General features: G+C 36.6%; 1 protein-coding gene across 3 annotated transcripts in view; it reads right to left on the reverse strand.

The window, feature by feature from the left end:
• The window catches only part of DGKH (diacylglycerol kinase eta), a 177,323-nt gene that overhangs the window by 37,671 nt on the left and 113,820 nt on the right, over positions 1-25,832 (reverse strand). For all 3 annotated transcript variants that reach the window (XM_047080318.1, XM_047080309.1, XM_047080327.1), the window contains exons 9-17: positions 23,154-23,256; positions 21,451-21,610; positions 19,665-19,773; positions 19,374-19,513; positions 17,645-17,729; positions 10,930-11,015; positions 3,259-3,358; positions 1,472-1,745; positions 585-707 (exon numbers count right to left, since the gene is read on the reverse strand). In XM_047080318.1, the coding sequence (XP_046936274.1) occupies positions 585-707; positions 1,472-1,745; positions 3,259-3,358; positions 10,930-11,015; positions 17,645-17,729; positions 19,374-19,513; positions 19,665-19,773; positions 21,451-21,610; positions 23,154-23,256 (1,180 nt within the window). The remainder of the gene's footprint in view (positions 1-584; positions 708-1,471; positions 1,746-3,258; positions 3,359-10,929; positions 11,016-17,644; positions 17,730-19,373; positions 19,514-19,664; positions 19,774-21,450; positions 21,611-23,153; positions 23,257-25,832) is intronic.

The following is a 25,832-nucleotide window of genomic DNA, read 5'->3' on the forward strand; positions in this document are numbered from 1 at the left end:
TACAAGCTGAAATATTAAAAATATAAATTCATCTTTGAACTTCAACAGGCAACTACATATTAATTTCCTGGAAAAAATAATTTTAGTAGAGATAGGGTTGTAAATAGATGTCCAGTGATTTTAGAGATTAATGTAGCAATAGGAAATTCGCAAACCATCCGAGCTGATCAGTGGAATTCAAGGGACCGCTAAACTACTGACATGCCAAATTTCGTGCCTGTGGGACCTACTGCTTTCACAGAATTCTCAAATGCATCTGTAGGCTAAAAACAGGTTAAAATCTGTTGATTTAGGTGTTTCTTCCTTTTTTCTTCAGGAAAATGAAGATATTTAGCTATGGTTGGTCCCAGAATCCTTAGTTCATTATGATGATCTCCAGATTATCTGATAAAAAAGGGATGTGACCACTTGACAATACTCTAAATGTTACCTTTATTATTTTACTATTCACGAATATCTAAGCTTTAACTTTTGAAAAGCCTTGTTAAAATTAAAATACAAAGTTTATTACAAACCGATAAGCCTTTTGAAAAGTAAAAGCAGAATTACATTTTATTGAATTCCAAAATAATTAGTTTTCTTACCAGTTGAAGGCTCTTTTGCACCATCATCTTTAGATTCTTCTTTAGATTCATCTGTTTCTGTGCTATCATTATCGAATGACTGGCTAACTGGTTCACAAGGGTGAACACTCTGTTCATCCAGAACTTTAAGTAGTAGGAGAGAAATATGTTTGGACAAGTAAAAGTAAAATCCATAAATATTAATGTATGCTTAAAAAGGAAAATGAAACATAAACCAAAAGAAATTCCATATTCACAAATTAATGCTAGTTGATAAGTTTGGGGTGATGTCTCTAAGTACTAGAGATTATACAACTAAATATTTAAAATTGTAAAAGTTATATTTTTACCAGAAGAAAAAAATAAAAAATTTGAGAGTGAAATACAAGTCCAACTACAAGTTATAACCTATAAAAGGGATTTCAATGTTAATTTTTAATTAAAGTTAACTTTAGTCCACTATTAAAATTCTAAGAGAGGTATATACATTATATTAATACAAAAAATTAAAATATAGGTGGAGCTTTTACAAACTCTTTAAAAAACAACATAAACATTCAGGAAACAAATTTAAGAAAGTATTTTCAAAGTAGTTTACAGGTTGGATTTTCTTTGAGAACTCAACAGATTCTAATGACGTAGAAGATATTTAAAATTTTATAATTATTACTTAATTTTCAATATTTCCAGTGTACTTTATCTCTGAGATGTTACTTTATTTAACATAAACATGCTGATCCTTACTACTAAAACAAGAGAGGGGATAAATTTCATTCTAATGGCCCTATCTTCTGTCTTGCCTGAAAATTTTCTATGTGTGTATAGCCTGACCAGTGTGAAAATTCCATTGTGCTTGCAATATAAGAATGCTGCTAACTTCTTCAAAAGCTGATTTCGTTCATGTGTACCTTTGCCGGCTTCTTCAATGACTTGCCTCACTGCTTTCTTTAAACTGTTTGCCCGCAACATTATTTCGTTTGGTCTCACAGCTTTCTGGGAGGAAGGTTTTGCAGGGTCATCGGTGAGTTGTTCTTTGTTTTCACACAAAGATTCTTCACTGGAAGATTCCACGGTATCTTCTTCTACAATGAGAGAGCTGATGCCTGGGAGAACGGGGGCAGCCTGGGAATCTGTGTGCAAAGCTTGAAGCAGTTGTTCAAGCTTTTCATTTAGGACTGAACACTAAGAAAACAAAAATACACTAATGAATCTCCATTTGGTGGGAATGGAAAATGATAATTTAAGTGAATGGCTTCTGATTTTAGAGGAAAGATGCCTATATTAATATTTACCATTAACAGGCCATCTATTATAGATTATACTTTAGATAGTTTATGGACTAAGTAATCTATCATTTTTAAAAGAAGTACAATTATGTGAATTTTTACATGCACGTCCAGAATATTCCAATTCTACCATCTTTATATAACTATTTTCCCTTAAAAGAAAGTCTCTATTATCTTTATATAGTTGTTTTTTCTTAAAAGAACAAACACATTAAAGTGACACATTACGCAGAAAATTTACACGTTACACAGAAAATTTATGCATTATAGAGAATATTGCATAAACTTTTTAAAGTAATCAATGTATGGTACTGTTTTGAGCATCACACATTGCAGGTCTGGCTGAGCCTTGGTAAGCTCTCCTTCAAAGCTTTGGTTTTAAAAGGAGTGAAGGGCACCTAAGGGATTAATGGCTCAAAAAAAGAGCAAAAAAGGAAAATGCACAATGATAAAGAAGTAAAAGAAGATGGAGAAAGAAAAACCAGCTGTCGGACCTTGTTTCTGTCTGCTTCTCTTGAATGACTATGGGTAAAGAAATATTTAGGACTGAAGCTGTTGATGTGACTGCCTAATTTACCTTTTATTCCACACAAGTTCCAGTTCCTTCTGCCTCCATTTATTGGCCTTTGATGTCATGCTAACACAAGGTTACAGTGGAAATAGTTAACAGAAAAAAGTGTGGCTACAGAGGCCTTTCTGAAGCTCTCCACAGAGTAGAAAAACAAGAAGAAAAGAGGCTGAAAATGTCAAATGTATGTTTACTTCCATTTTCTTTTCCTTTCACTCAGTTAAACCACCATCGACAGCATGAATCTGGAGGAGACCATTCCTTTTCAAGCCCAAGAACCTTTTGTAAGAACTCCCTGTCATGAACATATGAGAGCAAAGAGAGTAGCTTTTAAGTTTCTTATGTTAGCCTCAGAAAGCTCATAAAGGGGGAAAAAGTCTATAAAGAAAAAGGCAAAGCAAGAAACAGAACCCTGAAAGGGACCAAGGGCCATACTGTCTGGGGAACTTAAGGAATGGCGCTAAGATGGATGGACAGAGCCTGACGCCCAGTTTGCCTGGAAATGGAAAGCCATTCCTCTCTCTGCACTGGAACACCAGTGGCTCTGCATCTCCCACCTGTGACCCGACTACTGTGCATTTCTCCTTCAAGATGTCAATCAGTAGGGAAAGGGATGAGTTATAAAATTCGTGTTGTCAGATGGTCTTCAGTAATGCAGTTTTCCTACCAGATAACCATAAAATAGAATATGTTTTAATCCCTTACATCTGATTCAAAGGACTTTTTCTCTTGATTTAAGATGTTTTGGTAAGAAAGCCACTTAATCAATCTAGCTGTAAAACACCGTTCAATGCCAGCATTGTTAGTCAAAACTTTCATGCTCTAAAGGTGACCTGCTTACTTTATTGGCCACAGCATCAGCTGCAACAGCATTTTCCAACGTTTTTTCGTATGCCTTCTCTACTTTGGCAACAAAGTCCTTTACAGTTTCACATAGGATCCTTTGAGGAAAAGAAATGGTGAAATTCAGTAAACCCAGTAGGCTGATTTGGTTTGATTGACAAACATTTTAAAAAACAAGCACAATTAGGTAAACTATACCTAAAACAAGCACAATTAGGTCAAAATATAGGGACCATTTGTATAAAAAACCCATACTCTTATCTGCTGTGTAACACGTACTATAGAAGTTCAAGACATTCTAAGTGATAAACGGAAATGTACGTGAATAAACTTTGCTTTATATAATTTAACTAACAGTCCTTTTAAGGTTATAATAAGTCCTTCTCAAAAATTTAAATTAAATTCTTGAGAGGAGCATTTGTAAAATTTTTTTTTTTTAACGTTTATTTTATTTTGGAGACAGAGAGAGACAGAGCATGAACGGGGGAGGGTCAGAGAGAGGGGGAGACACAGAATCCGAAACAGGCTCCAGGCTCTGAGCTGTCAGCACAGAGCCCGATGTGGGGCTCGAACTCACGGACCGCGAGATCATGACCTGAGCCGAAGTCAGCCGCTTAACCGACTGAGCCACCCAGGTGCCCCTTGAGAGGAGCATTTGTAGATCCCATCTACAAATTTAAAGCATTATCTCCGGCATCTTATATATTTTCATAACAGAACTTGCAATGTTGAAAAAACAAGGATAAGTTTGTCACTTAAAGTTGTCACTGTCACTCTAATGTTCATTATCTGGGTATCTTGAAAGTATATTGTTCCTAAAGAGGAAAGAGATTGTGTAGCCAACCTGCCACTTGGATTGAGTTATATTCTCTGCAAATCTATTTCCTTAAGGTGACCAGTATAGTCATAGGCAAGACTAATTTAATTTAGATTTTGTTAGTGTCAATAACATATGCTTTACTTGTTCCTTTTACATAAATTTGGTTTCTTTGCAATAGAAATAGATTAGGAGAAAAAATAATCTGAAACCCCAACACTGACGAAAATCTGTCTTTCAAAAGTCTTTGGGACTGGTGTTGAAACAATCCAACAGAATGGTATGTGACCAGCTTTTTGTAGCGTGGGCTTAGTGAGTCTGAAAACAAAATCAGAATTATTTTAAAACAATTATATTTCTCTTTATTATGGATACAGTTTAGGAATTTGAAGGAAAAAACAAGCAGGTTCCAGCAATTATTTTTTTCTATTATCCTCACAATTTTCTCTGGTATGTGAGTGATATAATGATTAAGTTTCCAGATATTTAAGTGTTATGAAATCAAGCCATTCAATAGATAGAGTACACACACACACTCCAAACGTTCACATTTATTATCTAAGAAATAAATGAATTATTCCTAACAATTTAACAATTTTTATTTTCTTTGTTGTTTTTTGGCAACCATCTCTAGATTTCACTCGGACAAAAAGTAGTATTTCCTAACCTTCAACCTTTCTGTTGGCTTTTTCAAAATTTTTAAAATTTTATTTATTTTTTATTTTCTTACTGTTTATTTATTTATTTTTGAGAGAGAGAGGCAGAGTGTGAGTGGGGGAGGAACAGAGCGAGAGGGAGACACGGAATCCAAAGCAGGGTCCAGGCTCTGAGCTGTCAGCACAGAGACCAACGCGGGGCTTGATCCCACGAACCGTGAGATCATGACCTGAGCTGAAGTCGGACACTTAACTGACTGAGCCACCCAGGCGCCCCTCTGTTGGCTTTTTAAAATCACAATTCTCCCGAGACTCTAGATTACTATTTATTAGAGATGCATTCATGTGCTCCACCTCAAGGTTTGTCCTCTTTGTTCATGTATAGCACTTTTATAGAACTTGTTGAACTATTAAAGTGAGGCTACCGTGAAAGTTTTTCTATGAAGTTTACTGAAAGTTTCTCTAAGATGTCCCACCTCTAAGAAGAGGAGACACGGACAGTTTCCCCTCTTTACAGAACTCCAAAATAGACCTTTTCTTTGCTATTGTTACAACACTGCCCTGATATAATTTTCTGTCAGAATTTGTGAAATTGCATATGCCATAACATTATCATAACTACTTTTGCTGGCATTTTCCTAATTCTTAGGGACAGAGCCTGTTGGTCCATCGGCCTAGGAATGCAAGGGGCAACAAAGGTACCATGCTGTTGAGGCAGGTGGAGGCTGGAGGGGAGAGTACGATTCTGTGTTAGAGAATACTTGCCATGGAAGTTGTGGGGAAAATTAGAAGAAATGGTCTATCTTAGGATCCAGTAAGTTTCATATTCCAGAAGATATAAAATATGTACACTCGGGAGAAATGAACTAACTTTTTACTACACCTAAATAGTGACTGTAGAATTCTTAAAATTGAAATAAAACGTACACTAGTATGATTTCAAAATCATACTACCTGGGAACTTGCAAACTGGAGAAAAGCAATTTAAAGACGTATTTACTGTAGGGGTACCTGTGTGGCCCAGTCGGTTAAGCATCCAACTCTTGATTTCAGCTCAGGTCATGATCACCCTGTTTGTGGGTCCAAGCTCTGGATTGGACTCTGCACTGAAGGCACAGAGCCTACTTGGGATCCTCTCTCTCTGTCTCTCTGTCTCTCTCTCTCTCTTTCTCTCCCCCTCTCTCAATGTCCCTCCCCACTTGCTCTCTATCTCTCTCTCAAAATGAATAAAAAAATAAATAAATATATTTACTATAATAACGTAAAAGACATTCTCCAACTGATACAGTTTCTACTTTAATGCATAAACTTCCAGAAAACAGGTTTAAAAATCAAATAAATGAAAGTGGAACATGGATTTTCTCATAGAGTTATAAATATTTTTAATCCCTAATTATATTTTAAATTAATGTTAGTCATAACTTTGACAAGCTATTTCCAAGCATTTTATTTCTTTAGTTTTGTTCTCTTCCTTCCAAGTTGAACACAAATATGTAGTTGATTTTGCACCAAATATTCAGTTGGAGCCAACCATAGTCCACATTTAGCATGCTTGATGATTTCCACTATGATCTCAATCAGATTGTATTCATGGCATCTATACTTTTCATCACTAGTAGCAGTATCTTCATTTATCAATTTTTCACTTATTTTTTTAATAGTGGCAAATGACAATAAAACATGCAAACACTCCATGCAGAAAAATATGGCAATGGTGCCCAAACAGATGTGCATATTGGCAGGCAGGTATCATCTGAAAAATTCATTTTCCATCTGATATAAAGAAGTTCCAATCAGAAATTAAAGATGATTTTCAAATATCAATGCATAATATATTAAAAAAACCATTACCTACTCTGTGCTCTGAGGAAAGATTGTAATAACTACATATCTTATCTCATCTATTTAATGGGGGAGAGGAGCTAGCCTAAATTATCTCTAAGATAGATTCCAAATCTAAAATTCTATGGTTCTAGGGGCATCTGGATGGCTTAGTCGTTTAAGTGTCCGACTTCAGCTCAGGTCTGATCTCACCGTCCGTGAGTTCGAGCCCCGTGTCGGGCTCTGTGCTGACAGCTCAGAGCCTGGAACCTGCTTCTGATTCTGTGTCTCCCTCTCTCTCTGCCCCTCTCCCACTCGCACTCTGTGTCTCTCTCAAAAATAAATAAACATTAAAAAATATAAATAAAATAAAATTCTATGGTTCTATGGCAATAGTTCCAATCTTACTATTTTTTTCTGGCCAGCGATCCCATATTCTAAGAAGTTTTATCCTCAGAACAACTTGCATTTACTTAATAACTTTGCTTTGTATTTTTATTAATAAATGACATCTATAATTGCTAGCTAATGCTTCTGATTCTCAGAAGGTAACTCATGTTTACAAAATTTCAAAATCAAAGAAATGTTGACATTATGTTGGTTAGTTCATAGTAACTACGTTAGTTAACCTACATATTAGCTATGCTAATGGAATATATAGCATTTCCATAGTATTTTCAGCATTTAAAAAATAGTTAAGACAGCTTAGTCTGCTGGGAATTACTATTTTATAAAACAAGTTTAAACATGCACAAGGAGGTTAAAACATTCTTCCTGAATATTATATCATTTAACAAGTAACTAGCATTATCAAAGGAAGGGAATTATTTATGTTATCTAGGTGGTGGTTACAAGAATGTGTATGTGAATGTGAATGTGTGTGTGTATTCTTTTCTCTCATCACTTAAGTTATACCTTTATGATTTGGGTACTTTACCGTGTATATGTCATGCCTTGATAACAATTTATTTTACCTTATTTTATTTTTATTTACTTTATTTAACTTTTATTTAATTTAATTTAATTTTAATTTTATTTTAGAGAGAGAAAGTGAGAGTGAGTGAACATGACTGGGGGAGAGGGGCAGAGAAAGAGAAAGAATCTTAAGCAGGCTCCATGCTCAGCATGGAGGCCGACGCAGGGCTCGATTCCATGACCATGAGATCATGACCTGAGCCAAAATGAAGAGTTGGATGCTTAACTGACTGAGCCACCCAGGTGCCCCGAAATTTTTTTTTTTTTAAGCAGGGAGAACTATTTTATACTTTACAAGTCTTAAAGGGACATATAACCCAAATGCAATAATTGAACCTTGTTTGGTTCTTGACTTGAATAAAACAACTGTTTAAAAAAAAACTTTGAGATAATTAGGGCAAATGGAATACGGATCGAGATGGTCTTAGAGAATTATTACTAATTTTATTAGACTTTTTAATAAGATTATTAGGTATATATACTGAAACTAGAATAAAAGGATTTCTGGGACTTGCTTAGAGATACTGTAGCATGGAAAAGTGGAAGTGGATGACAAAATTTTGACAGACACTGAAGCTGTGTGATGGGTATGGTGGGAAACCATTATACTAGTCTCTCTACTTTTATGTATGTTTGAAAATGTTCATAACAAAAATTAAATTTGAAATATACTATATTAATGGTACAAATTTACTACATTTTGTCCTTTCTTTTCAGTCTTAAATCTTTTTATGGCAAATCCCCAAAATTTTAATCTGGGGTTATAAAGGCAAGACAGCTGGGCAGTATGGGAGCACACAGGAGTGACAAGAGGGGACCAGGGTTGGAATAGAATCTGCTTAGAGGCAAACGAAGGTCAGAGAGAAATCCAAAGCTAAAGTTAATAATAGTGGAGCCTAGAGAAAGAGCCAGGCCAAGGTCAAAGAAAAATTTGAATGTAACTGATTAAAACATGAGATGATGATACCATAATTTAATATAGCACTCTGGAGTTTATAAGCTCTATATTTATTTTACTACTCAACTTAAATCTCCTAGCAGTTCCATGAGAGAGGAAGGACATTCCTACACTTGATAAAACAGACCTGGGCCACAAAGCTACTAAATGGTTGAATCTCAGCTGGGACCTCAGATTTACTTCTACTTGGCCCAATACTGTGACTTTCAAACTGTGTTTTTCAACACTGTGTTTTTCAAACTGTTTTCCAGAAAGACTTCAAGGATTTTGCAAATACTTGATTCAAATTTCACTTAGAAATATAGGATATATATATTTTTTTACATGCTCAAATAATCATTAGAAATATGAGAGACAAGTAATATGTTAGCTTTCACTTCAGAATTCACAGTTTTTTGGGGAAAATCTTAGACTATATTTGATGCAGTTTTCAGCTATTTCTGTGTTTTATTTTGGTTACATGTTAGTAAGGAAATTGTCTTCAATAATCAAAATAAAATACAGAAATAATTAGAAACTGCATCAAATAAAAAATTATAACTGTTATCTATAATCTCATTGCTTAATTTTTCTCACAAATGGCTAACAATTTAATCTTGTCCAATTTATTAATGACAACAAAATAGATTTTTAATTATTTAAATATTAGAATTCTACATAATATTTTGTTTAAAAGAAGACAAGGTTATAAGCCAATTATATCTCAGTTAAGAAACATATCAAATGTATAGAAGGCAGTAATCAAACACATCAAACACATGAAGGCCAATATCAAGAGATTTGCTAACATCCAAATTTGAAATATTTAAAATATTAACTGCACTATAAAAAGAACAATTCTTTTTATAACTTGTTATAATTTTAAAAAGTTTCCAATCAGCTTTCCATTTTTTCTAGCAATAGCGTCTAAAATGTCCTATAAAAACAAGCATTTGATTCTTAGAGCAAGGGTGGCAAGCGCAAATGTCTTCCTTGTAGAAGTAACTTAAGAAGTACCTAAGGAATGACGTGGGTATATTTATAAATTTGGCCCAGTATGAGGAAGGCCTAGGGAGTGCTGAGGCTTGGGAGGAACTGGAGATTTTTACATTTCACCATAAGCCATGCAACTTGTCAGAAAACACCCAACCAGGGGTGCCTGGGTGGCTCGGTCGGTGGAGCGTCCGACTTCGACTCAGGTCATGATCTCGCAGTTCATGGGTTCAAGCCCCATGTCGGGCTCTGTGCTGACAGCTCAGAGCCTGGAGCCTGCTTCCGATTCTGTGTTTCCCTCTCTCTCTCTGCCCATTCCCCGCTTGTGCCTCTGTCTCTCCCTCTCTCTCAAAAATAATAAATATTAAAAAAATTAAAAAAAAGAAAACGCCCAACCAAACAACAGCAGCAAAAACCCAGCAGCAGCACTGTGCATCAGAGCATCTGCTGCCCACCTCTCTGGGCAACCAGTCTGCTCCCCTGCCTTAAGCTGTTCCTTCCTATTATTCCTTAAGCAATACCCTTCCTATTGCTCAGCCCGGTTTCCTATTCCTGGGGGTTATGGCAGCAAAAGCAGTCGTTACTGTATTTGTACTCTGTCACAAGCAAATTTGTTTGTAATGATTAATCTGGTCTTCCCTTGAGTCTTTGCAAATTAAATATATAATATACTAAGGTTTGTGTATTTTTCCTCCCACTACTTCCCCAGTCCCTCACTCCCTTTCTTTACTTCTTCTTTGTCTCCTCTTTCTGTATAACAGTAATATTTCCTTGCTAAGCCAGAATCTTAAAGCATGCTTTGACCTTTGCTTATCAGTTGAAAATTTCAGCGGGTTTCACCTGTGACTCTAGTTGACTTTCCAGCTCTCAGGATATCAATATAGGATATTTCAAAACTAAATTCTAAATTCCGGGCAGGCAGCATTTAAGATAATAAAATCAAGTAGCTTTGGCTCCATGTACAGAATCAACTTAACTAAAATCTGATAACTTTGAATTAAAATATAATTATGGAATTCTAACATGCTGATAAATGTCACTTTGAAAAATCTCTTCAATATTTTCCCTTTCCTGATGTAAACAGTTCCTAAAGAGTAGTGTTTATGGAAATAATAAATTATGGTGAAATGTGTTTTCCATATTATAATCATAAATGCTTCTTTAAATAGGAACTTAGATTAATTAAACTCTAATTCATATCACACCTTTCTGATAAAAATATTTCAGGTTAAGCATTAAAAAACCCCTCTAAATATATACTTCACTGCAAATAAGATGCTAAAGTGATTTTTAAAAAAAACAATGCAAGTTTAGTATATCTAACTTTATAAGGTACTCTAACTTTATAAGTTACTTCACCAATATTTTGGGGGGGGGGGAATCACAAAAAAAGTGACATAAATGGTAGGAACAAGCTGTCCTTTCATTTTCACCATATAACTCTTTCATGACTTGAACTCTGTTACTCACTTGGCAGATGATATGACCACGGCATGTTCATCAGAATTGAGGATTTTTGTAAGATGAGCTGCAACTGAGTCCTCATAAATTGTCATCTGAAAAAGTAAAAAACCTACACTGTATTATTGTTGCTGGCATTTATACAACTCAGTTTATTACCACTTCCAAAATGGGATCATTTAAGACACAAGTGACACAGGGCCGTGAGTATAATGAATTATATGAAAAGTCATCATACAAAATAGATAAATACTTCCCTTCTATAAAAGGCTTTTAGTTTCTGAAATTCCTTAATCTATAGTCTTAGAAAAAACCCTAAAATCCATTAAATTAGAAAAAAATGTCGAATGGCTGAACACATAAAGAACTCCTCCAGGTAGGCACAAAAAAAAGCCAGACAACCCAATGAAAAATGGGCTAAAGACTAGAAATTTAAAGAGGAGGATAAAAAAAAAATGGTCCACAAACAGATGAAAGGAAATCAGCCTCATCAGCTGTCAGGCAAACACAAAATAAAACCACAGTGAGGTTCCACTGTATTTGCCAGAAGAGTTAAAATGAAATAGCAGCAACAATGCCTGGAAAATGCCAAATATTGGCAAGGTTGTGGAGCTACAGAAGTCTCATTCACTGCTGGTGGGAGAGCAGGCATTGATATAAACACTCTAGAAAACTGCTGGGTGTCTTTCAAAGCCAAACATATGCATATATAGCATAGGATCCAGCAATCCGATTTCTATACACACACACACACACACACACACACACACACACACACCCAGAGAAATGTGATGTGCGTTCACCAAAAGACATGTGATAGAAAACGTTCATAGCAGCATTCACTCAAATGCAGAATGGATAACACATCGGAGTATATCCTCGCAATGGACTAGATGGGGGCAATGAGAATGCGTGGTTTACAGCTATGCCATAACACGGATGAATCTCACAGACATAATGTTGAATAAAAGGATTCAGAAAAGAACTGCTTACAAAATGATTCATTTTATAAAGTGCAGAATGGACAAAAATAATCTATGCTGTTAGAAGCCAGGAGAGTGGTTCCTGGGGTGGGAGGGGAGGGTGGTGAATGGAAGAGGGCCTGTGGGGGCTCACAGCACGCTGATAATACTGCCTTGTGATCTGCGTGTTGATTACATGGGTGTATTCAGCTTGTGGAAACTTACCAGCTGTACATTTATGATTGGTGCACTTTTCTGGGTGCACAATTCAATAAAAAGTTTTTTAGAATGTTGAGTAGTCTGTCATACAGCCATGTAAATAAATCTCTCAAATTAGGAAGTAATCAAAATGCTCAGGGAGTCCTGTCTCCCCTTTTCTGTTTGACTCAAAATGTAAGATTCTGTTGAAAGAACAGATCTTCCTAATATGCAAACATGTGCACAGTATTTAAACAGCCTCTATTCAGAGCCTTCCATCAAATGTTTGCCTCCAATATGTACAACGTCCTACAGCTCAAAAATTTCCAGTGTAAACCACCTGCTCTGTTCCAGCTGGCCTCCTGTGTTCTTCCGCCCTTCTCTGATATCCTTTTGTTGCTTCTTACCCATTGGCACCAGGTCATTCAGACTTAAATGCAGATTCAGTTACCAACCCCCCTCCTTAAAGCCTTCCTGACTAGCGTCTTTCCAAAGAGATCTCATTCCCGATTTCTGCCCAGTTCCATGAGTGGCTAATCAGTATGTCACTCTTTTACATTTCTATCTTACTTTCTTCAGAGGCAGACCACGTATAGAAAGGAATTCTTACATTAAGGAAAGGATGGGAGGGGAGGAGCCTCAAAGCCTCACGCAATGTTGTGCTCACTTGCAAATCCACTTTATTCATCTTCCAGTGTAAACATTAAAAGTTGTATCTTTATACTCAAGATCAGAAAAATGAAAATACATCTTTTAAAAAAGCAAAGAAAGGAAGTATTTTTCAAAATGATTAGTTTCATTTCTTTTCCCTACAGGATAGATTGTCATAGAGCCTAAGAAGGTAGGGGAAAGTATTTTATACTCTCAGTAATTCCCTTTGAAATTACATGTAAAAATCCAAGTTTTTGCCTGTTAAAAATAAGAAAAGGCAAAGAATACAACCTCTTCCAGAGGAAAATGAAATAACTCTATGTCCAAAGATAAAATTATTGATGTCCCTTATTAAGCTATTATGTAGTCACTTAGAGTCAGGAAGGTAAGGTAAGAATAATAGTTAACATTTTTATTGTGTACAGACACTGTGATGAAGTATTCGATACATATTTATCCCATTAATTGTCCTGTTTTATAGCCAAGGAAACTAAAGCTCAGTGAAGTTGTGTGATTTTCCCACGATCCTGGGCTAATGAAGAAAAGACAAACTAGGGGGCCAGGTCTGCAGCTTATCCCACTATTATTCCCGCCCCACCCCCCACCCCCCCACTCCAAGCAAGTCCTGATCTTTGGTTAACTGTCAAATATAAATTTTGTCATTTCTCAAGTGCACCATTATACCAGCCTTGTAGCTGGGATCCCTATATCTCTCTAACCCCTTTCAAATCATTCTCCACTTCATGATGCAATGATCTTTTTCCAAAACACAAATCTGAGCATGACACATCTCTGCCTAACATGTTAGAGGGGATCTTCCTACTTTCCAGACAGAGTCAAAATTCTTCAGCTAACACGCAACACCTTCCACAATTCCCAGGATTCTCCATGATCTGAACCCTCCTTCTCTCCACCGTCATGTCTTTTGATGCTCTTCCCTTGCACCATGAGCTCTAACTCAACAGAATTACTTGTAGTGTCCCAAATGCATGAAGGTCCTTACTATCAAGCTCTGCATGATGCTCTTTTTCAACTGGCTAATTCCTACTTCTCTTTGTTTGTGCTGAAAACCCAGTTTAGGTACAATCTCTTCTGTAAAGACTTCACTGAGCTTACCAGACTGAGAGCCCTCTCTTCTGTGCAGCCATTATACCCTGAAAATAACCTAAACATAGCTGATCATTTATTGTCTGTCCCTCAAAATATATTCTCCAGCTTTCTCGCTTTGTGGCATCCTTAATGTCTGAATGATTTTGTCACATACCCTTAGGCCTAAAGGAACAGCTAACAGTAGTTAAGTACATACAACTTAGTATTTATGTCCTAACAACTTAATAGCCACTTGAAAAAATAATACACATAGATTAAAAGAAAAAATAGTATCATATTTAACTCTTAAATAACGAGCTGTGAGCCTGTAGGCACCGTGTACGTCTCAAGCCTTGTAATCAGATTGGACAAGAACTCTCTCATTTCCTATTCAACACTGACTTTTGTGTGGTGTTTGCTTTTTGTCACAGTGACTACTGAAAACCCAAGCTGTGCAAAAATGTGATGTCATCAAAAGAAGTGTAGTGCAATGATGTTTCAACTGTCCAGTACTTCAAGCTGTGTGCTGTCCAATAGATGTTGAGTATTACAATTAAATTCTCTTTGAAATTTGAACACATCTTATGGTAGCCCTCTGAATTCACCAGAGTGAGTGCCTGGAGGCCCCCTGCACACAGCTTGGGAATCAGCACTGTAAGCTGACTGGAGCTGGAGGGCAATCTTTTATGTCTACTCCCGGATGCCAACAGGCATTTAATATTGTTAAGTGAATGAAAAAGTAACGTTATAACATCTTAGCATGCTGTTACCAAGCATCTAAGAAACAAAGAATTGAGGGGAGAGGAGCTTTCTATAAGAGTAAATAAAAAAAATAAACTAATAGGAAGAATTTCGTTTCCAGGGATTTGAAGCCATTCGTTCCTGTGGTCAGGATGGAGGTGCAGCAGTTCACATCCTCTTTTTTATGACCTTACCATTAATAAATGAGCATCTAGGGGCACCTGGGTGGCGCAGTCGGTTAAGCGTCCGACTTCAGCCAGGTCACGATCTCGCGCTCCGTGAGTTCGAGCCCCGCGTCAGGCTCTGGGCTGATGGCTCAGAGCCTGGAGCCTGTTTCCGATTCTGTGTCTCCCTCTCTCTCTGCCCCTCCCCCGTTCATGCTCTGTCTCTCTCTGTCCCCAAAATAAATAAAAACGTTGAAAAAAAAATTTTTTTAAATAAATGAGCATCTATTGACTCACTAGACTGGTGTGATTTGGGTATGATACAAAAGAGACTAAAAATAAGACTCTTACATCAAAAAGCTTTGAAACCAATTGGAAAGCAATAGGAATCTGGCTTCCAAGAAACAGACAAGGTCAGAAGGCTTTGATGCCAAGATGCCCCCTAGTTCCAAAAGTGTGTGGTATTTAGACAAAAAATTAACAGTAAGAATTTTTTATTAATTGCTCACTTTGTGTCAGTCATGACACCAGATGACAATATAATGGTGAATGGATAACACGTTGCCGCACCGTGACAGTACAATTGCACCAAGATAATGGCAGGTGATAATGGAAGGGGGCTATGGAACTCCCAAGAAGGAGATAGTAGTGGGATTTGGGGGATGAAGGGTGCCTGCTTGGAGCAAGTGATAGCTGAGGTGAGGACAGGAGTGAACTAAGCATGATATCGCTGGAAGGATACATACTCATTCGTAAAAGGGTACGGGAGAAAAGGACATGACAGCATGGGGATTTCACACTAAATACAAACAATGTGTTTTCTACCAGTGAGTATCAATAGAATCATTGTTACTGGAGGAAATCGTGGAATCACTACTTTTTCAATGTTTAAAAAGTATAACAGGAAACAGAATTACTTAATTATGGCCATAAGGAATTCATCAACAAAACTGTCACAGTTCTTTAAACTCTGCAATTCTACGGTGCCAGCGGAATGCTAAGTTAATAAGATAATCAGGAAGTTCAACCACATTTGTGTCCTTTTAAGGAAAACTGAAAAAATAGTAATTTCACAGTCACGCATAAAGGAATTTAAAACGAATAAAAAATATATAAGCTGGGAAATTAGGTTGGGCCTAAGAAGGAAGGTTCAGCTTGCTGTTCTTACAGTCTTAAAGGTAAAAAAGTCACATGGTGACGAGTCAGAGTGATGTAGAACACTCACTTAACGTGTATTCTGAAGGCATGCTATTCCTTTGTTATGAAATATTTTATTTTATTTTTTTTTCAACTTTTATTTATTTTTGGGACAGAGAGAGACAGAGCATGAACGGGGGAGGGGCAGAGAGAAAGGGAGACACAGAATCGGAAACAGGCTCCAGGCTCTGAGCCATCAGCCCAGAGCCTGACGCGGGGCTCGAACTCACGGACCGCGAGATTGTGACCTGGCTGAAGTCGGACGCTTAACCGACTGCGCCACCCAGGTGCCCCTGTTATGAAATATTTTAATAGGAAACCAAAATAAACTGTTTCATTCAAAACCTTTTATACTAAAAAAGAGATTTCTTCCATGTAGTTACAACCATATCTCGTATTTAACGACTATACATATGCAATAAAAGTAAAATTGTTTACCTTTATTTTTTATGCTAGGAAGTAGACATCTCTTAAGTAAGTAGAGCAAAAGAATTCCCCCTTTTGTCTCTTTGGGGAGAAAATTAATAGCATTTACAAAAATACTATTAAGAAAAAAGACTGGTTCCTATAAAAACATGTATTATATTTGTAGTTGGATAAGATAATACTATAAATAAAAATGCTGCTAGAAAGAAAATAGTAAATATATTAATCCTTAATAGCAATTATCCTTGGGTGTTAGGACTAGAAGTAAGATTATTTTTTCATACATTTTTGTGTTTTCCATATTTTTAGAGGCAGTTTTTGCTACCTTTATGTGAGAAAAGGGCATTATATAATTAGCTGGTTTAAGGCATAGCCCCAGGTTTCTAGTTATCATTCCTTTCTTCAGTTTTGACAAGACCATAATTTTCTTAATGACAAAATAAAGATTTCAACTATAAACAGATGAATTTTCCTAGAGGGAAAAATAAGTTATTATAGACCAAACGGTCTTGTTAGTCACAGAGTAATCCTTTGAAAAGTAGGGTCTGTTTTCATTCTCCAGTGCTTTGAGGTTTAATCAAAATGCTGAATCTTTAAGAACATCTAAAAACTGTAGTTAATGGTCTGTACCAGGGATGGAAAAAAGTGTGCTGTCTTTCTTCCTTTGTTTTTATCTTGATCAGCAGGCTTAAACTGGAAACCTATAATGGTGAACACTCAACAGAGCACGCAAAGTAGGAAGAAATTATATAATACTCTGGCCACAAGTATTAGTGTGTTTGCAAATTGCTTAAGGGAGCTGAGCTAACACCTAATAGACAGGTGATCATGGCCAAAGCAGAAGTTGAGTAAAAGCTAACAGGAACCTGTCATCAGCTGGCCTGCCCTGGAGCCCTGTTGGTAAAAAGAAGCAGGCAGGTGGAATATCAGGGGGAACCATCAGGGGTGAGGAAGGGGAACTTGCATGCCTGGTGCTTTGCACACATTTGTTACTGCATTAACTCTTTCCAACATTGCAACCTTGTTCTATAGATAAAGTAACAGGGGCCCATGACAGTGAGTGATGTGGCTAACTTCACGTTTCCAGTGTGGGTGGTCATAGAATGACTCTAACCTGCATCATATGAATTCTTCCTTCTGAGAGAGAAGACTAGAAGCGGTCAATGAACCCATACCCAAAATAATAAAAAATAAAACTAAGCAAGCATGCTACCGTATCTTATAAAGTTTTCTTACTTGGTCAAGATATTCACCCCTATTTCCAAATGATAAACAGGCAAAAGGTTAAAGTCTTACATAAAATTCTTCGGATGCTTCTGGAGGTTCTGGAAGTAGAGAAGCTTTTGGAGGCAACTTGAGTTCATAGGTCATTATACTCCACCTGAAGGGAGAAAAGTCTTTGGTCTAAAATTCCTTTAAAATTTAATAAACAGATTCTGTTCTCATAAATATGCACAAGTCTGCACAAACTATGGTTTATTGTATCTAAGACAACCAGATACTGGAAAAAAGAGATGGAATTTTTGGCAATCTCATAAAATGCTGAATTCATGCTTTATGATTTCCATATCTTACCAGTTCTCTGGTTAGTGACTTCCAAACTCCATGAAATAAGAAATGCACATAGATAGTAAAACTTCCCCTTCTTCACTAATGCAATGAATTCTGACTTTTGTATTCTTGGGGTGCAGCGAGAACAGTGTTTAAATTTGCAGCAAAAAGCCATTTCAAATACCCTGCATAGTTTGGTAAGCACAGAACTGGGAAATCACCTCTGGGGTCTTTTAAAGACTGGAGACAGAAGCCCCTTTAGGCACCTAAATGACCGGGGTATCCCTCTCCTGAATAGTTTGGGATAACCATAACTTTAGACAAATGCTGTACCACCCAGCTCTCTTTTGAAATATTCTGTCAGCAAAAGAATCGACCATTACAACATTACCTTAGGACAGGGAAGGTTACAATTAATTAGGTTATAGCTCATTTTAGAGTAATTACATTTTAGATTGGTGACTCCCTGATGAGATTTTGTTATTTTCGGGAACAGTTCCACAGATGGCTAATCCTATCAAAGTTGTTTTGATTCATGCTAGCTTAAGTCCATAATGATATTTTGACATTTGTCTTCTACTTATGGTGGTGGTGGGGGGGGTTGGTTACTGCGTACTGAGTCCTGTTGCTCCTAAACTTCAATCCTAAACACTTCCTCTAGAATATTCAGGGTACACATACTGTGATTTCTTTTTTATACGTGCGGCGTTTAGAGAAAAGAGGTTGAGATGTGGTCAGGACATCATAAACACCTCCTTGATATGAAGAGGTCTTTCTAATATTTCTTGGTCCCTGGGAAAGGATTATCTTTTTTAGTATTCAGTTCTTTGTTGGTTCAATTCATTCTTAGTATGCAATAATTAAGAAGAGATATTCTAACAAATCTAAACTTTATGTGTCTTCCGTAGCTTTAATGAAGCCGCAAGATGATGGGGCCTGTTATATGACCTATTATAGTCATCAAAAGCCCCCACACAAAATGAACTATTGAAGCTTTCTGACCTGGAGAACAAGGACAAGTAATTGCTGTATCAGCATAGCCTTCTGTTTTTAAAATAGGGAATAAACTGAGAATTGATGGGGGAGGGAGGGAGGAGAAAGTGGGTGATGGGCATTGAGGAGGGCACCTGTTGGGATGAGCACTGGGTGTTGTATGGAAACCAATTTGACAGTAAATTTCATATTAAAAAAATAAAGATAAAAAGATATCTTCTGTATATAAAATAAAATAAAAAAGTGGGTTCATTAGACTAGTTTTCTCAGTTATTGTTACAATTCATTCATTCACTCAAAAAATATATTTATTGAGTGTCTACTCTATGCTGGGCTCTGTCCTAGACCTCAGGCGTGAAAAGAGTAGGTAGGACCAGGAAGTCTCTGTCCTCATGGGGCTTACAGTTCATAAAATTTAAACTGCCAAAAATGATTTAGTAGGCCATATTCAGTCTGGTTTTGGAAGAAAATTCTCTTTTACCTGTCTAGCATTTTGGTACTGGCTCGTTCCAGCTTCTCTAGTATCTGAGGAAGTTGGGTGTCGTCATCGTATGAACCTCCCCAGCCCAGAACGCGGGCAAGGTCATTTCCTGTACCCAAGGGCAATACTCCCAGCTGACACTGAAAGAGAATACAACAGGGAGACCTCAGACAAGCTGAGAAACAGGAGCTATGGCATTTCTGCACCTCCCTGGTCAGCAGATTAGCATACGTGCATGCTAATGAGTACATGTTAATGTAGTTAATGAGTCAGGAAAGACTGAGTACTTGCCTGTTTATTCAAGTTGAGCTTATCAATTTCTGACAAAACCCAACCTACACTTCCATCTCCTCCACAAACAAGAATTCGAAAGTTGTCAAACTTCTGGAATAATCTTAAACTGAAAGTAAAAAGGATTTTATTTTAATACAAATAAATGAAAATCACTTCCCCCAATTCTTTGTTATTCTGTATTTGTTGGTATTCGTGTTCAGATAACTATAAGAACTCTTACATATTAATTATACTATAAAAATTAAAGTGCAATTCTTAAGAAAACTTCTTAATCGTAAGGAGGAAAGGGGATTATAAATAGAAATGGGAGATAAAATTAGGTGAAAAAGGGAGTTGGAAATGAGAAAACAAAGAAGCAGACCCGGGAAAGAGAATGAAAGGTAAGGGATACAACATGGTAAAAGTTGTGACTTTTTTTTCTTTCCATTATAAGGATATGTTATTTCCTTAAGAATAGTATACTACCAACCAGGGATGGTGAATCTAGGACACTGATACTACTGATGCTCAAGGCAGTTTCTAAAGAGACCCACCAAACCTTGTCAATGTATCACTTTTCGGACACCCACTTGCGTCTCCTCCGCCTCATCCCCTAGACTTGGGTCAGTCTTTTTACTTTTATATTCCTTTTCCTTCATCTCAACTTTTGACACATTGCACCTTCTGAATGTACCTTTGTACACCTCAAGTATTGTGGGAAATCTAAAAAATATAGAGACAATCTCAAGAGGTTTCACAAAGGGCCTTCCTTGGAATTATATAGGTGAGAAAAGGAAATGTTAAGAATGTAAGATATTGGAACTGTGAAGGATTATTAAACAGATGTGCTAGAAAGGAAGACACAGCTAACCAGCAACGGAAAAGACACAAGTGAGGGGAGAAGCCAGGTAAGGAAATACCAGAACCCAGGGAAGGGGTTGGAGACAGATGAAAAAGATGAACATCCATGGGCTCAGAAGGGCCTGAGACTTGGCAAGAAGGCAATGGGAACAAGGAGAAAGACTCTGAAGAGCAAAAGTGAAAAGAAGCACAAAGACTGAGGCAAGAGATAGAAAGGACAGGAAAGGGTAAGGGCCTTCTGGGGGTACCTAAAATCCCCATTCCTACTTCTGTGTTCATGCTTTAAGAGAAAAGTTGAGTTGACAGAAGTAAATCATGGAGAGGTTGCAGGCCCTTGGTTCTAATGACATTGTATCACCTCTTCAACAAAATCATATGCATACACTAAAAATGTATTTAAAGTACCGGAAGGTATATTTTCCCTCACTGAAAATACATTTAATTTTTTTTCAGATTGTAAGTCATAGGATATTCCAGAAAGCTGAAAAGAACAATCAACAACTATTTTTTGTCATTTATATGAATGAGTCTCCAGTCCTTGGGACCTGCAATAGTATCTGTGCTTTGGTTAAATAATTGATTATTTGTATTACATAAAAATCAATGCTAGCCTTCCACGCAGATCATTTTCTAAAATTATCATGTATTTCTATATTTACACAGGTTCCTTCTCAAAGCTAAGTAAACTGTTAGTACTATTTGATGTATGATATATTCTAAAACATTTTCTAAACAAATTTTGGGATTTTCAGCACATAAGGAAGTTGTATAAATATCAAAAAGGGGAAGTTAAAACGTATAATTAGAGCTTTAAAAAGGGAGGAGTGGGAAGGTCAACATAGAGATGTCTAGATGAATTGACAATCTTCATGAACTGAAAAATCAAACATTTCATGCTTGGTGCTACATTTCATTCTAATGAGATTAATCAATAATCAATTACCCTAAATGAGGACCTCCGTTCATTAAATCAAACACCTGAGCCGGATTTAGCAACTGTTTAAATCGACGAAGGAACTTTACTCCCTGATTATCTCCACTCTTAGAATTGACAAAAACCAATAGAGGACTAACACAGAATGAAAATGTCGCTCTACAGAAACCTGTAAAAAAAAAAAAAAAAACAACAACACAGTACAATATGTACAGCTGTCTCTATTAAACCATTAATGAAACTTCAGAGAAAAGAACATAAATTCATAAAGAACCTTGTTTATTACTTGAACAATAAATTATAATTTAGCCCCCAAAATGGAGACAGGTTTATTATTTACACAATAAGACTACAGAACTTATCTCTTATGATATGCTCTATAATGACAAATCCTAGCACAGATGGGAAAAGTGTTAATCATAGATATTTGAGATATACCACCTACCTTAACACTCAATTATCAGAAACCGATCACAGTCTGTAAATTCACATTTGTCAAAGAATTCATATTCATATTCAGCATTATAAGATATTTTAATTTCTCCTTCATGAGGCTTTAGAAAATATTTTGAAAGTTATCATGAGTAATAGAAACTTATTATAGCAGGGCTTGGGGGAGGGCTGTTAACAGCACAGATTTTAAAAAATTACATATTCTGCAGCCAATATTCTTGTATTTATAATACCTATTGGCATAGTTTATATAAAAAGTTTGAAAGCCACAGGCACTTTTTCAATGCAAAACATTACTAACGGTATACGGTAAAAGCCTTTTGTAATATGGTTTGCTTAGAAGGAAGACAGGTTCTTCAGCACTTAACAACCAAGTTGTAAGATTCTGGAAAAAGTGATGGAATTTACAGGAATATAAATTCCTCAAGGAAATTATAGAAAAACAGATTTCAATAAGTGCTATGCTGATGGGTAATTTCAAAATTATGGAGGGAAAAAAACACAAAAAGTTAACCTTTTTGGATTGCGTTTTGTTACAGGGTAATTTTATTTTATTTACTGAAATGTAAAATGTGAAATGTAAAAAGTCTTATATGTAGGAATTTCACCAGTGTAATAATAACTATGTTAAATTTTAATTTTAAAATGTTCTTATAAAAGTTAAATGTACTGGGGCACCTGGGTGGCTCAGTTGATTGGGCCTCCAACTCTTGATTTCAGCTCGGATCATGATCTTATGTTTCAAGCTCCCTGACGGGCTCTGTGCTGACAGTATGTAGCCTGCTTGGGACTCTCTCTCCGCCTCTCCCCTACTTACACAAGCTCACTTGTTCTCTCTTTCTCTCTCTCTCTCTCTCAAAATAAATAAACTTAGGGGCATTTGGGTGGCTCAGTCGGTTGAACGTCCAACTTTGGCTCAGGTCATGATCTCAAGGTTTGTGGGTTCGAGCCCGGCGACGGGCTCTCTGCTGACAGCTCAGAGCCTGGAGCCTGCTTCAGATTCTGTGTCTCCCTCTCTCTCTGCCCTTTCCCCGCTTGCACTCTATCTCTCTCTCTCAAAAATAAGTAAAGGTATAAAAAAAATTTATTAAAAAAAAATAAACTTAAAAAAATTTAAAGGTACTATTCAGCAATTTGAATGAATTATTATATAAAAACTGACCAAAATAACCAATTACAGTTCAACTTATTCTAGGAAAGTGAATGCACATATCAACATTTAATACCAAGAATATACATATTTACACAATGATACATACCATCAGAATCGGTGCTGTTCAGTGCAATTGGAGGTATGACAGACACTTTACACTGGCCAAGGGGACACACAGGATGGTATAAATCTTTGCAGGCAGTGTGTACCTAATAACAAACAAATAAGCCTTCAAGAACCATAAAAACACATCGATATTTTCTTATGGTATAGATTACATCTATGGGACTAATAACTGAAGATCGACTATATCACAAAATATTCAGTAACTCATAAATTACTTTCATGGTATAATGTTTATAACTCTAAGGAATGAGCTAATTATTTTAGAGATGGGAATCTGATGTACTCTGTGCAGCCTACTTTTATGGTGGCCTCGGGCAAGTAGTGTATATCGAGAAATGCCTGGTGAGGGATGCCTGGCTGGTTCAGTCAGTAGAGCACGTGACTCATGATCTTGGGATTGTAAGTTTGAGCCCCACACTGGGTGGAGATATTACTTAAAACACAAAAATAAATAAAAATTTAAAAAAGGAAATGCTTGGTGAAGGCAAGGAGAGAGGAAGAGAAGGGAACAGAGTGCAGAGGAAGGGAGAGAGAGAGGAAGGAGGCAAGCTAACTAGTACTTGTCAATATCATCGTCCATAAAAAAGATGATGGGCTCTACCTTATAACATTCTTACGGAATTTCATGAAAATCCGTGAAATTTTTAATGTGTCTCCTCTTTCTGCAGTGGTCCTATAACTTTTTATTCACATCTTTTTTTAAAAATAACATTTTCATGTTCTTATAGGTATAAGTACACCTGTGCCTATGGGCTCCATAGAGAAAAGGAAAAGGTCCTATCATTATACACTTATCTTGGAAAGTGATAAATATCATAGACACCCAGTAAACATGTGAATTCTGTAAAAACAAAGTTTCAAGGGTAGTCAATATATTATTTCGAACAAGAGCAGGGCTAACTTATTAAGTAGAACCCAGGGAATTTACAATACTTTAGGTACTTACTCAGAGAGACTTAAAATGTTTTAAGCAGTAAAAGCAGACACTTCATAAAGCATTTACTTAATACAGCTTTATTTTATTAGTCTTTTTAGAAAATTGGCATGTTAATTAAACACATATTTATCAAAACTTTTGAGAAAATAACTAAAATTAAATACTGATTCTTATTCTACTGATGACCTAATTTTGGACAGTTCCTTATTATTATTTATAATAATTAACATCCCCAAATGGATTTCAGAAAAAACAAGCATGCACAGATAGTTTTAAAAAGACTTTAATGGGGAACCTGGGTGGCTCAGTGTGTTAAGCAACCGACTCGATTTAGGCTAAGGTCATGACACAGAGCAAAACAGAAAAATATTTACAGCAAAGTTAAATGAAAAAAGCAGAGGACAAAATTGTATCTTCACTTTTTTTTTTTAATTTTAAAGAGAGAGAGGGAGTGTTAGTGGGGAAATGGAGCAGAGGGAGAGAAAGAGAGAATCTTAAGCAGGCTCCATGTCAACGTGGAGCCCCATGCAGGGGCTTGATCCCACAACCCTGGGGTCATGACCTGAGCTGAAACCAAGAGTCAGTCATTCAACCACCTGGGCCCCTCAGGCTCCCCCCTTCCCTCTTTTTACAGGAAAGGTAAAACTATGTCCAAAGACTGGATGACAACCGAAAAAATTAGCAGTTGACTCAGTAGAGTTGTGTAAGACCACAGTTGTGTGAATACCATAGTAAAGACTATGGTCTTACTTTGTTTTGTTTTAAAGTAGATGACTGTTTTACAAATTAGACACTCTGTGGGAAACATTATTTTAAAGGCAAAATAATATGCAAAGACATATACAGGAAGATCGTGTACAGGAAGTACAAGACCGAGAAGGATGTAACAAGGTGATGGTGGTCCAGAAACCTGTGTGTCTAGTGAACGCAGTACAGGTCAGGAATGACTTCAAGATAAGGTGATATCTAGGTTTGCCAGAAAAAAAAGGGAGAAGACATTCTAGAATACCTGCTTCTACATCCTGTAAAAATCCTTCTATCCTGTTTGTGAAAAATTTTAAAGGTAGGGGTGAGTAGGGTGAGAAAGTAAAATATCCAATGAACTCCCACTGTTAAAATTAACAAAGTTTAAAAATGACTGGACCAATACAAGTAGAGTCCTATATATTGTAGGTAAAGACAACTTTCATAAAACCTTTCTAAAATAATTCGTCACACACAAAATCTGCTTTCTTTTCAACAAGTTAGAAAGAAACAGCTGAAGTTCTAGAAATAGAGAAATAGATCTACAGACTAATGAAAATAGCAGTAGAAGCATACATCAGTGGTTGCACCCTGAAAAGGAAGTCTTAGGTGGGATAAACTTCAAAATCTTATTTATGAGAGCACTTTACTTATTTGTTTGTAACATTATCTTACAGGCCTTTGGAGAGCACTCTTTATATTATTAAAAAAAATTTCTTTAATGTTTATTCATTTTTGAGAGACAGAGAGTGATCAGAGGAGGGAGACCCAGAATCTGAAGCAGGCTCCAGGCTCTGAGCTGTCAGCACAGAGCCTGATGTGGGGCTTGAACCCACAAACTGCAAGATCATGACCAGAGCTGAAGTCAGATGCTTAACTGACTGAGCCACCCAGGGGCCAGGAGTACTCTTTTAAAATAAGGAATGTGCCTGGCTGGTTCAGTCGGGAAAGCATGTGACTCATGATCTCGGGGTTGTG

This window comes from Lynx rufus, unplaced genomic scaffold (assembly GCF_022079265.1).
Source record: "Lynx rufus isolate CCGP_SWC_20201006 ecotype Redwood Valley unplaced genomic scaffold, mLynRuf1.p SCAF_1, whole genome shotgun sequence".
Classification (NCBI taxonomy): Eukaryota; Metazoa; Chordata; class Mammalia; order Carnivora; family Felidae; genus Lynx; species Lynx rufus.